This window comes from Belonocnema kinseyi, chromosome 2 (assembly GCF_010883055.1).
Source record: "Belonocnema kinseyi isolate 2016_QV_RU_SX_M_011 chromosome 2, B_treatae_v1, whole genome shotgun sequence".
Taxonomy (NCBI): Eukaryota; Metazoa; Arthropoda; class Insecta; order Hymenoptera; family Cynipidae; genus Belonocnema; species Belonocnema kinseyi.
The window spans coordinates 106,605,270-106,622,918 of NC_046658.1; the positions used below are offsets into that span (position 1 = coordinate 106,605,270).

General features: G+C 28.8%; 1 protein-coding gene across 2 annotated transcripts in view; it reads left to right on the forward strand.

Annotated features, from left to right (window-relative positions):
- The window catches only part of LOC117168051 (RNA pseudouridylate synthase domain-containing protein 2-like), a 485,526-nt gene that overhangs the window by 399,969 nt on the left and 67,908 nt on the right, over positions 1 to 17,649 (forward strand). For both annotated transcript variants that reach the window (XM_033353396.1, XM_033353397.1), the window contains one exon: positions 7,219 to 7,441. In XM_033353396.1, the coding sequence (XP_033209287.1) occupies positions 7,219 to 7,441 (223 nt within the window). The remainder of the gene's footprint in view (positions 1 to 7,218; positions 7,442 to 17,649) is intronic.

Here is a 17,649-nt window from a genome sequence, read left to right on the forward strand (position 1 = left end):
GCCGATGAACTTTAATTTAATTCAAGGAAATCTTACCGAATTTAAAATCACACTTGATTATATGAACCACTTAATTTTTAAACAAAAATCTCTCATTTCTTTCAATCAATAACAACATTCCTTCGCCTAATATTTCACACGCTAAAATAAGGATTAATTTGCAACAATTATTTCATAATTTTGATGCAGATAAAACCATTTCTTCGTATTAAAGTTTGTGCACTACATGCAATTTAATCTCAAAATGCGTCAATCTTCAAAATTATTTACTAAATCGACAAAAGTTGACCAATTAATATACAGTTTTTCAAACCTTCACTTACGCTTATAAGCATGCTTAAAAAAATTATTCTGGTTAAAATGATTAATTTAAAAGTAATTATTTAAAGTTTTAGTTTTTGCTTGCTCATTAGGGAAAAGTTGCAATTCTTATTCAACCCTAATGATGAAGAGCTCAATTTAGTTTTCAAGGATTCTCTATAATTCTAACAATAATAACTGTATTATTTAAAAGTTCATTTTTTTAAATAAACCCCGCTCAAATAGAATTGTAGAAAATCCTTCAAAAAGTAAAATTAGATGTTGATCATTAGAATTAAAAAAGAATGGTTACTTTCCCCTAAAGAGAATTGCTAAAATAAATGTCGGATCTATTTTTGTCGATTTTATATTCTACTTTAAAGATAAGCAACTTTTGCGATTGATATAATTTAATAAAGTTAGAGTTCTAATAACTCCTGTTTACAACAAATAAATAAAAAATCAGAATAATTTTTATAACTTTTGATGGATGGGCCGCTAAAGGCCATTATTTACGTAGCTCCATTTACTGCAATTATTCACCTGAAAAAAATCCAGTCACATTCCCATCTGAAAATTTTCAGACTTTAGAGGTAGCTTGACTTACGAGTAGATTTATTCACCTTTCATTCAGAAGGACAAAACTAAAGCGACTTCGTTCATAGTCCTTCCACGTAGCAGGTTTTAGGTACGCGTGAAAGCTTTTAGATTTAATATAAGACTGAGATGAAAAACTAAAATTTATATTAATTTTAGTTTATAACAAATTTGTGAAAATTTGGTATGAAAGTTTTACAGTATAGGAACCAGTATTGAAATTTGATTTCTCTTCTTCTTAATTCTGATCGATTTTTTTGTTCACATTCAAAATTCGCTGAAAAATTACACAAATTGAAAACTGACAAAATGGTGGCGGTTTTTCTAAAAAAAGCATCTTTAAACTCAACTTCCTGAACAGGCCTATTGTTTTTTTTTTATTGATTTTTTACAAAATGGTACTAATATTGTGCATTTATTTCAAAAAAGTTAATATTGTTGCCGCATCTTGGAAAAAAAAACATTGTACTTATTTTTATGAAAAATAAAAATTTGCTGTATAGTTGCATTTTTCTTAAAACAATATAATTTCATAAAATTTTAATTTATTATTATTATTTATTTATGTTGAAAATTGTTAAAAAAATAATATTGTTTTAAGAAAAAGAGATTTATTGTCGACTTTATTAATAGTTTAACTAATATTTCGAAGAAATCGCACTGTAGAGAAAAGAACTTAAACAATTCCTTTCGAATTTTTCAATTAGAACAAATTAGCTCGTCTGATTTTTTCCTTATCTCGCTTCTTTATTGCAAGAGATGCGAATTTTTATTTTTCTTGAAAATAAATATTTTTCTTAAAGATTCCGTTTAACCAGTAAACCGTGACAACCGGGAAATTATCGAAAACAAATTTTATCCTGGGCAAAACGGGAAATGACCGTGAATTTATGCTTTGATCGGGAGTTTTACAAAATTAAAAAAATCTACCCAATCACATTATGTGATAATAAAATTTAAAGTAAGATTCGTTTCAATTTTTTTCTAGTTTTAAGTTCAATTTTTAATTTTTAATTCTGAGAAAATTCAGTTTACAACGCATGATAAATGAAAATTTGTATATAATACGAAATTCGCCTTTTTTTAATTTTCAAAAGTTGAAAATTTCATTTTCATTTTTCTGCAATTTTTAACAGTGGAAATCTCACTTTTCAATATACATCAATTTTCGACTGTTTAGTAATCAAGAAAAAAGCGAATTTTTTATTAAAAACATGTGTATATTTATTATATTCTCATGTGTAATTATGCATAATTTCACATGAGAATTTAATAAAAATTTTATTCAAAAAGAAAATTTGTTTGAAAAAGTAGATTTTTTTGTAAACTTTCCACAGTTTCCTTCACAAATGTTTAATTTGTAAACTTTTTCTTTTCATCAAAGATAAATATTATTTGGCTCTCAGTCATGAAAAAGTTTATTTGATTCAAAGAATTTTTTTCTGTTACGACAAAATTTACGACAAATTTAAAATCATACGGTTTCTTTAATTCAAGAAAAATATTTTTCTGAGTGTGTATTTCATAAAGTAAGTTATTCGAAATTTTTTCTTCATTCTATTTGAAAGAAGATGCTGATAAGGGAGACAAATGTTCTGTTCCTTGAGAGAAGCTTTTTTCCTACTCAAAAACGTCGAATTTTCCGGAAAATCCGACGACAACGAGGTCGACGTATTGTCTTCCTAAGCTTCTAGGCACCTATCGGAAACACTTCTTCCACCTACTCTCACCGGGCTCTTAACGCGTCCCTCTTTTTTTCTATCAACCCATCCCAATTCCAGATCTTGAGCCTTTTTCTTCTATAGAGATTACTCACAAGTAACCTCGGAAAGACACGTTGTCTCTTACCCTATTTTTATACCGATTATTTCGAAAAAATGTTTTTCTTTTTTTTTCAAAAAATAAATTATATCCGTGGATTTTTTTCTTCAATATGAAGAACTTGTGGCAATTCATATTGCAATACTATCGCTGAATTCCGGTTTAAACTCTTTCAATTTTGCCCAACACAGCAGTCACCTGATATAACTCCTACAGTTTTGTAGCTGGTGTAACTGACCTTAATATAATAATAATTCAAAATAATAAATCAATTAAAGCGAATTCTAGATAAATTAATAAAAGCTCAAGGTGAATTTATAACGAATTCAGAAGAGTTGTAAAAAATCTAAAATAATAGACTGATTTCATTAAAATTGGAGTAAATTTAGAAGAATTGAAGAGAATTTAGCTATTGCTTTTCCAACCAATTTTTCTTTGTCACTATTCAAATACAGTGAAACCCTTTAATAACCCTTCTGAGAATTAACACTGCGTCGCAGGTAGGTGTAACAGGAGCTACGCGGGGTGCGCGGGGTCTGCGGTTATCTCTTATGCGAGCACTCGGGCGTGAGCAAATAAAAGCGGACCGGGCTATAATGAGTTAGTTCCCACCCGCTGTCAGCCCCCAAAATCGGCGCTATAGAAGAGTTTAACTGTATTTCTATCGAAATGAGTACATGGAAGTGCACCGTATTCAATAGAATGTGATTGAATTGAAAAAGTGCAAAAAAACACGAATTGAATAGAATTCGGGCGAATTTAAAGAAATGGAAAACAATTAAAAAATAGTAAAAAAACATGGAATGGTTAGAATAAATGAGGAAAATTGAAGCAAATTAAAAAGAATTTTATGAAATGCTTAACAATTCAAGGCGAGTTTCAATAACTTCAGGGTGAATTATACTACTTATACTACTACACCAGTAAAATTTAGAAGAATTCAAAATAATTACAAAAAATCCAGGATAAGTTACTAAGAATTTTAGGTAATTTTCAAATTAATTTAGATTAATTGAACAGAAAATTTTATTCAATGATACGTATGTTTAATTAATTTTAGTAAAATTGAAATAAATTGAGAAGAATTTAAGAGAATTGATCAAATTCATGTGAAAGAAAGATAAAATGTAAATAATTTAAGTGAATTTAAAACTGTTCAGGTTGAATTTAAAAAAATTCGAAAATGAAGTTTCTCGTCCTCGCGAAATTCGGGAGGCATAGTTCAATATTTTGTATAAGCTTAGGTAGTCGACACGAATTTTCGAGACGAACAGTCCATCCCCCTTTTCTAACTTCCCCAATTTTTCAGGAGGGCTAGACAAAGTCATCCAAAAAAGATCCATTGAATTCAGTGAATTTTAATAGTTTTCCAAGAATTTAGGATGAATTAAAAAAGAATGCAATAAAATTGAAAAATTCTTGAGTTCTCTTTTATAATTTATTGAAACGGTGACTAAGTGTGATTTGAAAAAGAAAAGTGACTAAAAGTGATTTAAATGACTGTTTGGCAGCTTTAAATACAAATAGAAACAAGCGTTATTATCTTCAAAATTATTAATCATCCTATTTATTATATATTCTATATAATTATCCTAACTAATTAACTACAGTTACTTTTTTTTACAAAAGTAACTAAAAAAATCTGCCTGCTGCGCGGGCACATCCACACCTCGCGCTATGCGCGCGGCTCGCTTTGCTCCCAAGTTTGAGCGCGCCTAGGGATTGGGTATTTATATTTTGCAAAATAAAGTATAAGTTGTATTTATCATGATTACTTTAATATATCTTACTTATTTTGCGTTAAGCTTTATTCTTAGCTGCGCTGAAATCTTTTTTGGTTGAATAAATGTTGTCTTAATTACTCTTGTAGCCGGTATCGTTGTACTCAAATATAATTTTTTTATTTTCAATGTTGTTTTTCAAAAATAAACCAAAAACTGCTTATCCTACAAAAAAGTAATTCCTGAAAAATTCGCTATTCATTTTTAGGTGCACTTTTTTTCAATCAATCTCTTTTCGCATCTTGTTTTGTTTTCCACAAAAGGGAGTTATTGCTTTTTCATTCGTTTTTTTACGATTAAAATTTTCAATTTTTTGATAGAAAAATTTAAAAAATTCTTTAGACAATGTTGCAGGACCTTCAAAATGTAACGTTTTTCTTCTCTGGAATTTCTTCCATATCACGCTATTTTGGCTGCAAATGTTCATTTTCGTTTGGCCTTTTGCATTTAGAAAATGCGACAACTTTAGACATTTCTATTTTATCAAAAAAAGTAACGGGGAGAAATAGTTCGTATTTTGGTTTACTATAAATAGATGTCAAAACAAATTTCAAATATTAAAAAAATGGTCTCAAAAATTTTTTAAATGCTCTAACTTTTTCAATTTTCTTCAAAAAATGCTGGCTAAGGAACTCGTCCTTTCTTTTCATATGCTTATAAAGTATGCCAAGGGGGAATTCAATCGAATAATTCCTTCAAATGTTACCGTCATTACAGGCTACAAGGACAACAACGACGATAGACAGACACCGACGTGAAAACTATTTTTACTGACTCAGGGGGTCTCAAAACATCGATATTTGACGGAATCCGCGAAAGTAATGTTTCACATAAAACCAGTACCTTCTCATTAGGATGAGAATCTTAAAAGTTATACTTTAAAACGGTAATGATAACGAGAACCAGTTACTTCTTTCGTAATGTAACGATATAACTGCTGCGTTTCGCATTACCACAAAAAAAGAACTAAATCACTTACAGCAAGGCGAATGAATAATTAAGTAATATTTATTTTATTGCTGACACATAAAATCAACATCAAAATTTATCTCTGAAGGCTAATTTGCAAGGTTCATTTCGTTTTTTTTGTACTTTTCTTGGGTATCGTGAAAATTATTCCCATCAAGATGCCATTTAAAGACTTATATTTACTTGCATTTTATTCATGACACAACTTTTTAATCATTTCATATCTGATTATAAAAGTAATTTTTCAAGTACGTCTCATTTAATTTAAAGATTTTTAATGATTTTTTTATGACACTTCATAATTTTTTTTCCCTATTTCCCTTTTTTAAAGTATTCATTTTCTCCTTTTTTAAGAAATTTCCCCTTTTTCTCGTTCTTTACTTAAATTCGAACTGAATTAATGAAATCTAATAAGAAAACGAAACTTTTTTGGTTTAAGGTTCATGTTTTTGTTGGAAAATCTGTTTAGTCGAAAATGCGGCTTTTTGGATAAAAAATGTTTTTTTTTTAGGTTGAAAAATAATGTTTTCTTGGTTGAAAATTGACTTTTTTGTTAAAAATTTAACTGAGATAGATTTTTAAATATAAAAGAGTAACCTCTAATCCAGAAAGGTTTTTTAGTCAATGCAGAACGACAATTATCAAACAAAAAGGTGAATTGTCGACACTGGGATTTAAGTTTCCAGCAAAAAAGGTAAATTTTGAATAAAATACACCAATTTTGAAGCAATTAGTCCATTTCAAAACCAAGAAGAATAACTTTCTTCCAAATGAGACGAATTTTCAACAAATTGCATGCATTTTTCAAGTAAATAGTGTAAACGATGGATGCGATTTTAGTTTAAATTTTATTGGATTATTTTTAAGTTAATATTCGTTTCTAAATTTTCCTTACTAAATGGTTAAATTAAAAAAGAAAGATTAAATGTTAACTAAAAGTGAAGTAGATCCCTGTTCATTTAGAAGAATTAATTTAAAATAAAAAAGCAGCTTTCTGCAAAACAATTTAATAATGCGCCAAATAGTTTAATTTTGTACTAAATTGTTGAATTTGTCAAACGAAAAAGAATTTCCGATAAAACAGATGAATTTTAAACACAAGAATATGAATTCTAAACAATAAAAGTTAATTTACAAACAAGTGAGTTAGGGATCATCCACAAATTACGTAAGACATTTTTTTTTGTTTATATCGTTGTGTCCTTCTCAACTTCACAGCAATTTTATGCTCGTCTTTATTCAAACAAAAGAAAAACGTCTTACGTAATTCGTGGACGATCCCTTAAACTTTTCACAAAATAATTCAATTTTCTTTTTTAAAGATTAGTTCTTATATTTTTCAAACTAACTTTCAAGACAAATTATGAATGTTCAACCAAAAAGTAAACTTTTAAGAAAGTTGTTCAACTTTAAACGAAGGAGTTCAATTTTCAACCTAACTCGTTTTAAGTTACTCCGTTATCAGGCTTCCTAGAAATGCTGGTCCCAGCAGTTTTTCAGGGGGCAGGGCGAAAGCGGTTGCTACTCTCGCCTCAGAAGGTCCGCAGTGCGCGAGTACTCAGTCGAGTGTATTGCGCAATACGATACATTTCAATTGGAAGCGGTTCAGTGGGCCCTGACTAATTTATCTTTGGATCCCCCCGAATTCAGTCCAAAGTTATTTTCAGGCGTCCCCCGACACCATACTGAAAACGAGAGTTTTTTGTATTCTCTTTCCAATTTAATATTTTAATCCTGTATATTTTTTCAGGACTGCGAAAGGTGTATCCGTACTATTTTACCTTCACAACATTCACGAAGGGTCGGTGGGTCGGTGAAAAAATCCTGGAGGTTTTTGCCAGGGAATTTAGGGCACATCCGGCTGAAGAGTACGAAAGATGCATTCGTGCCGGTACCTTGACTGTCAACTATCAAAAGGTCGATGTCGACTACAGATTAAGACACAATGACCTTCTAGCCAACGTAGTGCACAGGTGAGTACCATTTTTCCTATAAAAAATCGTAAATCAATACAAATTTGGATGTTAAAATGATTATTTCAAACAAATAATTTTTGAGTACTAAGAAAAAATCTGCCTCGGCCAGGATTTGAACCGGAAACATCTCTATACATTAGTGTAGCGTTAACCACCGAGGTCATGCAAAAAGGTAGATAGGAAGAACAAGAGATAATCTGCTAAGGTCTAGGTGGCATAATTGTTAATTTTTCCTGGTTCAAATCCGGGCTGAGGCAGATTTTGTCTTGTTCTTCAAAACTTATTTATCGGAAGTAATTGTTTTAACATCGAAATTTTTATTAATTAAAATTTTAAAAACTCGGATGTTTACATCTTTAAGTAGGAATAACATCTTCCAAATTTTAGCCTATAAAAATTTTAAAAATCGAAAAGAAGCTGCTAAAACCTTTATAATCGGTATCTATTGACGATTTTAAAATACATATTCAAATTTTATGTTGATCACATTTATTTTTATTCGAGAGGTTCAAAGGACAATGTCGTAACTTTATATGAAAGCAAAAAACGAATGAGAAATGACAGTTTAATGTTCACCTTCACCTTTTTTCCCTACAATGTGTGCGCATCAAGACTGATTTTAAAAAATTTTTTTATTAAAAACTATAAATTTTCTCTCTTGCGAAGTGGAAAGAATATTGTATAGGCTTAAAACGTGTTTTAGCTTTGGCTGAAATCATCAGTGCAAAGTTGAAGTTTCAGGCGTCTAATCTAATCTTTCGAATGTTTAAATTTTATATTTTTTTTTAAAGCTCAATATTTTTCAATATTTAAAATAAAAAAATTGAGGAAGTTGTAAATTTGCTAGACATCTTCACTATTTTCAAAGTTATCGAAATCTATTTTTTCAAGTATTATCTAATGTCATACAAAATATTGTATTTAAAAATGCTGAAGAACAATCTTTCATACTATAGAGTTTTACACAGAAGTCAAATTTCTTATTTTCCCAAGGGAACTTTATCTTTTTTTTTAAGTTTCTTAGAGCATATTCTCGACATTTCAAAATATATTTTCTCTTTTATCTGCAAACTTCACAAATTCATATATGAAAGAAAGCTAGCGTAAAATGCCAGTTTCTTACATTCCCCATCCTTTTAGTCAGGTAACTTTGTTGGTCAGAAAAAAGTCAGAGATCTAAAAAATAAATTACAAAAGTAAGGAAATTTCATAACTTTTTAGTCACTTTTTTAAGATAAAGACACTATACCTATTTCTGAATTAAAAAAAAATTCCAGCATAATTTAAAAGAATCTAAAATTTAAAAAGTAATTTTCTATAATTTGAAGGGATTTCAAAGTATCACAGGATAATTTTCAAAATTTAAAGGAATCTTCAGGAACTTTTAAAAAGCGTCGAAGAATTTCCCAATAAATTTGCAATAGGTTTCAATAATTTTTATAGGCACTTTAAATTATAATTGATCTAATTCCTTTGACTTTTTCGAAACTCACTTCAAACTTACTGAATTCAATTTTTTTTTCATACTTTTGAGTTGATTTGAATTCACTCGAATTTTTATGAATTTTACCAAATTCTTCCTATTCCCCTTAAATTTTTTTATATTCACGAAAAATTTTTCTGAAATCAATGGAATATTCTGGAATTTTTTTAATTAAAAGATTCCAAAAGTTTTTATAATATTTCCGAGGATTGAAATGATTTTAAAGTGTTTCAAAAGCTCTCACAGTATTGTGATCAATTTTCCAGAGTTTTAAGAAATATCGTGAGATTACATAGAATTTCACTGGATTTTATAATAGTTTGATGAAATTCAAAGAACTAATTAACAAGAAGTGAGGGATATTTTAAGATTTCTCAAAGATTTAAAGGATTCTAAAGCATTGTATCAAAAATTCTTCTACATTTTTTCAAACTTATTCAAAACTTACTAAATTTATTTAATTTTATCATGTTTATACAATTTTTCAATTCAATTGAATTTTATTATTTACTTTGAAGTTATATAAATATCATCAAATTGTTCTTATTCCCCTCCAGTTATTCTTAACTCACTTCAATTTTTCTGACATAAATTACATTTTTTGTAATTTTTCGAATTCATTTCAATTCTTTTGAATTTAATGATATTGTTTTGAAATCCTATAAATTCAGCTTGAATTCATTAAAATGCACGTGGAATTCTGATAAATTTCATTCTATTATTTTCAATTCTTCTAAATTTAAAATAAGAATAGTCACGTTATTCACTTTCAATCACTTCTTGGGTTAGAAATTACACTCCAGGTCACATAGAAGCCGGTCCGCTTTTATAATGCCTTGAACTGCTCACCCACGCAGTTTCTGAGTGGGCAGGGCGAGAGACTGTTGCGACTCTCGCCCTGGAAGGGCCGCAAAGGGCGAGTACTCAGTCGAGTATATTGCTTAATAATGTGCATTCCAATTAGAAACGGTTCAATTGGCCCTGACTGTTTACATTTAGATGGTACCGATTTAGCGTCAAGACCAGACCGAGATAAGCCCTGAAACTATTATATGGGACTTGAATTGTAGTCACTTTTTTATTTTTCTTCAATTAAATTAGGTGGCATTTTTAAAATAATAAATTCAGAATGTTAAAATCCAATTTTTTTTCGCACTGCTTCGCACCAGTTACTTGCCGTTTGCTGCGAAAAATTTGCAAAACAGAATTTATGCAGATTATAGGGTTTTTATTAGTTGAATTAATTTTCTCATTGTGGGAGAGGAAAGGTGAAAGTAAGATCGTGATGAGAGATAATGAAACGGCAGGTCTTCGTCAGGTCTAGGCGGCCGCGGAGTATCAATCCTTCAGGATAAGCTTAACAAGCCTGACAATTAAACAATATCCTTGGCATGGATTAAATCTCGATACAATCCATATAATTTGTAGTAATTTACATATATTATCTTTTTTTCAACTATTTTCATTTTTTTAACTTTTTTTTTAAATTTATCTTTTTTTTAGTTGAAAATTTTACTACCTGGTCGATAGTTGAACTCCCAAGTGTACACGAGGTGGAAACAACTCTGGTAATCAGCTAGACCCCTCTCTTATCCGAAGGCATAATACTGTTAAATCGAATTTAATAATGTAATAATGCATAATTCACTTGTAATCCGATACATATCAAGTAATTCAGAGTTATCTGTTTGAGTTGAAAATTCAACATTTTCGTTTAAAATTAGTCGTTTTGATTTGAAAATTAATCTTCTTGCTTGAAAATTCGTCTTTCTTTCAACTATTATGTTGAGAATTCGTTTTTTTTTTTGTATAAATTAATTTTGTGTACTGAAGATGTATTATTCCATTTTTTATTATAAATTTATCTTTTTTATTTAAAAATTCAACTGTTCCTTGAAAATTCATGCACATATTTAGTTAAAAATGGTCTTTTTTGGTAGCAAATTGACCGTCCTGGTACAAAATTCAACTACTTGGACGAAAGTTGAACTACTTAATTAAAAATCGATTTTTTGACTGGAAATGCATAATCAATCATTTCTATTGAAAATTCATTTCTTTGCCTAAGAATTTAATTGTTGTCGTAAAAAAAAAAATTTTGTAAGAATTTTTTAATTTAAAAATTTAACTTTTCCACTTGTGGGTGGAGATTAATTTTTTAACTGCAATTTTAGCTAATCTATTTTTTATTAAAAATGTATCTTTTTGATTTAAGAATTCATCTCTTTGGTTGAAAATTCTTGTTTTTTAGGGAAAACTGAAGAGTGGTTTGTTTAAAAATGTCATTATTTTGTTGAGAAATTTTTGTTTTTGGTTTAAAAATCGATTCTTTTTTCTAGTTAAAAATTAATTTCTTTATTGCAAGCGTTACTATTTCGTTGAAGATTCATGTATTTTATTACAATTTTTTTTGTAGAAAATTAACCTTGATTGAGAATTCGCGTGAATCGGATTTAGGCGAAGTAATCCACAATAATGCTATGTAATCCAGGCTAATCCGATATATGATCCGCATAATGCGCCTCCACTGAAACGCATTTTTAGAAGTGCCCCCCCCCCCCGCCCATCAGAAAAAACACGATAATAGATGTATATTGTACAATGTACCGATTTTCAAAGTTAAATTTGTTAGAAAAACACAAGTGATGATAAGGGTTGAATCTCAATGTTTAAAAGCTGAAAGTAATGAATATTAGATGTTACTCGCTGTTTATGCCTCTTCTAAAAACCTGCTGGTTTCAAAAGCGATTTGCGAGATTAACCTCGCCAGAAACGTCAAGGAAAATATTGCACTGTCGCCACCCTTTTGCATGACATTATTTCGTAACTGCGATACCTTAATATTTACATATTTATTCTAATTTTGTTGAATGTGAGTTTTCAAGTTTCTTATGAAAGGGCTTTTCACCCTGAAAAGTGTCACAGCCATTGCTCTTTTTATTTATTTGTATGCAATTTACAACTTTAATCATTGTTTTAATGAGTAGACGAGATAAAATATTTTTATAATTTCTCCTCAATTTACATTGAAATGAGAAAGTTGTTCCTTATTTATTAGTAGGATGGCCACTGAGTCAGGAAACGGGAAATTTTTTTAGGCGGGGAAAAACCGGGAAATGATAGTAAGTTTATTTTTTGATTATTTTAGGTCTTCATTTTAAAGTGTACATTTTTAATTAATAGAATATCCTAATGCAGTTTTCAAGACGTACACAATTAAAAATTAAAAACTTTTGTATTCGAAAATTTGGGATAAAAAACATTTTAACTTGATTTTCATAACTGAACTGTAGTTCGAGTGTTAAAAATTGAAAAATTATTTATTTTACCAGACGAATCGAATTTTTTTATATTAACCAATTTATAGGTTTAAATTTTAAAACTGAACTGAATAATAAAAACTAAACAATTTGAAACTGAATGTTGCCATTTTAATTGTTTTATTTAAAAAAATTCAATTTTAAAGTTAAAGTGTTAGTGGTAATAACTTTTTGGCGCTCAGCCCCGTTGATCCGAGCCCACAATTATTGATTTAAAATTATTTAAAATTAAAATAATTTAACTTAAAAGAATTTATGTAGAAAAAAGCATTTGAATTTCACTATGCTTATTTAAAAATGAAGGAAAGAAATTTTGGTATATACTATTTTCCCAATTGGAAGAGGAACAATTTTGTTTTTTACATTTTTATTGCGTTTGAAACGAGGAAATTGGATTTATTTTTACCATATTTATTGAGTTAGATCGAAGGAAGGAAATTTTTGTTTTCAACTTTTTCTGGATTGGAAGAGGCCTTTGTTTTATGTTTATCATTTTTATTGAATTGGAAGGTACACAATTTTGGTTATATATTTTCTATCTGAATTGGAAGAGGCCATTTTTTCTTTTCAACGTTTTTAATAAGTTAAAAATGGAAACTTTTTATTTTCAACCTTTTTTCTCAGTTTTAAGAGGGAAATTGTTTTAAAACATTTTTATTTAGTTAGAAGAGAGGAAGTTTTAGTTTTTAATTTTTTGTGAATTGAAAGAGGCCGTTGTTTTATGTTTATCATTTTTATTCAGCTGACGGAAGAATTTTATATTTTTAACTCTTAAATTGAGTTGAAATAGAAGAAATTTCGTTTTTCAATTTTTGGCTGACTTGGAAGAGATACATTTTTTTGTTTTTAAAAGTTTTATCGAGTGGAAAGAGAAGAAATTTTCTTCTTCAATATTTTATAAATTGGAAGCAGAATTTTTTGTTTTAAACAATTTTAATTAATTGGAAGGGAGGAAATTCCGATTTTTTTCTGAATTAAAAGAGGTAATTTTTTATATCTAAGATTTTGATCGAGTTAGAGAAGGAAAATATTTTTATATTCATTATTTCTGATTTGGAACAAGGACCTTTTTTATTTTTAACATTTGTATCGAGTTGGAATAGTGGAAATTTGGATTTTCAAGATTTTCTAACCTGGAAGAGGCACTAATTTTATTTTAAACATTCTTACTGAGTTCGAAGAGAGTAGATTTTGGTTATCAATTATTTTTCTGAATTAGAATTGCAAATTATTTTTTGCAGTTCAATGTAATTTAATTTAAAATTGTTAATTTGAGAAGTTAAGAACTTTTAATTTTTTACATAATTAATTATGAAGCGTTTAAATTAATAAAATTTTAAGCACTATGTAAAAATTTAAAAACTCATCAAAGCTCCAATTCGAGTGATTTAAGTTGAAATTTAATTTTTATTACTTCAAATGGAAAATTTGACTTACAAGAGTTCGATTTTTTTTAATTTCAATGATCCTGACAAATTTTTGAGAACTGGGGAATGACCGGGAATGTTTGCCTCTAATACAATTATCTCTCAAAATAGGATGGCAGTCGTATTTAGATACAGACTTTTCAAGTTTTATTTTAAAATTTAATGATTTAGATTTCAACTTTGATCATTCGTATTCTAGAAACACTAAGAATTTAACATCGAAGTCGGCGACAAAAACAATTTTTTGTACTTTTTAAAAACCTTTTAACAGTATTTTATTCTTTCCTTCTGAATCAAATGCTTGACATTGTTTATCTGGTTTTCAAAAGTTTTCGAAAGCTGGTATTAAAAAGTTCATTTGATCCTCAGAGCAAAAGCAAATGTTTTCAGAATGTTCAAACCATCTCTTTTCAATGTTTCAAAGTTTTAAATTTCGAAAAAGAAGTAAAATATGATTAGAATAAAAGAAATGGTTTTTATTTTATTGAATTTGTAAAGACGAAAAATTGTACTCTTTCGAGTTTCTTTGTCAGAAAATTTGACTTCATCAATATTCCAGATTGAATCATCTTACAGTTGAACCCCAGATGCACAATTTAGTCTTGGATTTCAAGAAATAATGAACTCAATTTACATCCCAGTTCTTTCGAGGAGCTTGAGGCGAGGTACGGTAAAATTGTTCTTCCCTCTAGAATAAGCAAGCAAAATTACAGTCACTGCTCTCGTCAACTGTTTTTTCCTCCTCGTCTAGAATGTCTCATTTACCCCCTTGTTTACATTTTCTTAATTCCTTGAAGACTCGTTTTCTCCCTATTTACTCTGTTTTTCTAGTAGAAGATTCGGTTACCTGGTGACCTGAATAGAAGTACTTGGTGTAATCTTGTTCTTAGTTTAAACTCCCTCTCGAAAGAAACTTCAATCTTAATCCAACCAGGCCAGGCTTGTTTCTGGTATTGAACCAGTCACGTATTTCCGGATCAATCATGCCAGCCTAAGTGATACTGAATTACTCATGGGTCTTACTCAACCTTACGCATCGTGCGTTCTGTTTCATTGTGAGGATCTGTATGGTTTTGCTATGATGACACGCCTGCATTAATTTACGCCAGTGTTGATAAATGTCTCTTCTGAGATGCTTAAAAAATAGTTTAATTGGATTGAACCAACTCGAAACGATTCATGTCGTTGGTTCAAAGTTTAACTACTTTGTTAAAAAGTCTTTTTTTTAACTCTGGGTTGAAAGTTAAACTAATTTATTAAACAAATTTTTTTATTGGAGATTTATCATTTTAGTTCGAAATTCATCTCTGATTGAGAATTTGACAATGTCAAATTACGTTTTACATGGAAAAAATCCCACTGCTAACTTTGGTACATCATGTACTATTTCGCATCGTGCCCTCTATTTCATTATGGGGATCTGCATGGTTCTGCTTTGATGACGTTTGTGTCTCAGTGTTGATAAACCTCTCTTCTAAAATGGTTATAAAAAAATCTTTAATTAAATTAGACCAACTTGAAGAGATGAATTACTATTGATATCTGAATTTCCGTAAATTTCAAAAACTTCAAAGAATATCAAAAGCTAAAAATTTGAATTACACCAAACTCTCGCTTTCAGTAACCCCATTCTCAGCCTTCCTAGAACTACCGCTAGTTTCCGTAGTTTCTCAGGGGAGCAGGGCGAGAGCGGTTGCAATCCCCGACACTTTACTGAAAGCGAGAGTTTGGTGTATTCCATTTGAAGATTTATCATTTTATAGATGAAAATCGATGTCTTTGGTTGAAAGGTAGATTTGGTTGGAAAATTCAAATTGTATTTTTTCGGTAGCAGATTTATCATTTTTATTTAAAATTCATCTCTTTGATTGAAAATTTTACTATGTCATATGTTACATAAAATTCTGAAATCATGTATTAGTAATCAAAAATAAGACCTCAATGTTGATAGAACTCTCTTCTAAGATGGTTTAAAGAAAAATTTTAATTGGATCACACAAACCTAAAGCGATAAATTACTTTTAAGTATCGAAACATTTTGTAAATTTTGTAAATACTCTGAATTTCCGTGAATTTCGAAAAATTTCGAAAGTTAAAAAATTAAATAATTCTAGTTGAAGATTAATTCTTTTAGTTGCAACTTCATGTGGTTGAATGCAGTTTTAACTACTCCATTAAATAGTTGTTTTTTCAACAATCATATTTTCTAGTTGAGAATTCAACTGTTCTACAGAACATTGATGTTGAAAGTTGAACTAGTTTATTAAAAATTTTTTTTATGTAGCTGATTTATAATTTTGGTTGAAAATTCATATACTTGGTTGGAACTTAAACTATTTTGGTAAAAACTGATCTTTTTGTGTTTGAAAATCTATTATTGTTGAAAATTCACCTATTAAATTAAACTATGTACTACGTTAAAAATTCTTTTTTTTGTGGATACAAAATTCAACTAACTTGGTTGAAAGTTAAACTTCTTTTAAAAAATTCCTTTCCTTTATTGAAGATTAATCATTTTAGTTAGAAATTTATTTATTAAGTTAATAATTTGATTATTACAAAAAGATTAATCTCTTTTTATTTGAAATTCAACCATTTAGTTGAAAGTTAAAATACTTTGTTAAAAAAACTGTTTTAAAGTTTCACCTCTTTGGTTGAAAATGTAACTATTTTCTTGAAAATTCGTTTTATTTTTTGTTGAAAATTCAACTACTTCTTTAAAATTTGACGTACTTTCCTCGAAATTCCTTTCTTTCTTGAATATTCATCATTTTAGTTAGAATTTCATCTACTTGTTTCAAAATTTAAATTTCTTCTGAAAAATTTATCTTTTTTTATCAAAAATTAAAGTACATGGTTAAAGGTTTAAATGCTTGGTTCAAAATGTATTTGTTTAAGATTCACCTCCTGGGATGAAAACTTAACTATTTCGTCCAAAATTCCTTTTCTTTTGGCAAAAAATTAATTTTTTATGCAAAAGTTTAACTATTCCATTTTTTGTAAACATTGATTCTTCATGAGTTGAAAAGTCAACTATTTGACTAAAAAAAGGCTAAATTTAATGAAAATTTTATTGTTTTGCTGAAAATTTATTTATTTTTTCAAAGTTGCAACTTTTTTGGTTGAAGTTTAATCTTGTTTGTTCAAAAATTAAAAAATGTAGTTCGTAAATTCATCTTTGTATTCTGAAAACCAGCTCTTTTTTTACATTCATCCATTGTCTTTCTGCATAGAAAATTTACTTTTTTCTTGAAAATTCCACTGTCTTCTGAACATTCTTTTTTTGGCTTAAAATGTAACTACTTGGATAAAAAGTCAACTGTTCGGTTAAAAAAATTTTTTCTGAAAATAGAATTATTTGGTTGAAAGTTGTATTAAATTAAAAACGGTGTCTTCTATCATTTTTAAATAATTAAAATAATTTTTCCTAATTAACTTAAATTTTTTTATAATTACAATGTTTAAAAAAATAATTTTAAAAGGTCAGAAAATTTTCAAATTGAAGTTTTGGTCCATCCTGAATTACCTCACATTTTGGACTCACAAACTCAGTTGGACTCACATCTTGAGCTCGTAAAGCGATTAAACGTTTAAAATTTTTTTGAATGTTTGATAATATTATAAGCTTGTCATGAACTTCTAAAATTTACACAATCAACCAAAAGTTCTAAAGGTTCAAAAAATTCCTAAATTAATACAAAAATAAAAAATAAAATTCCCAAAATGTGTATTTTTTCAGCACTCGTCTCTGTCTCGTACTGAGACAATTTACTCGTCGAAAAAGCCGGTTCACTGCTACCCAGCTTCAAGTCGATTTACTTCCTGTATGTTGTTTTACAAAACTTCCCCTCAGGCTGCATTTGACAGCTATCGTTTTCTTATTAGGAAGTCGACTCGATATTGATATCTATATTCTATACGAGTGATAGTCTCTTTTTTAGCTTTTATTTTATTCTTTATCTTCAAATTAGAGCG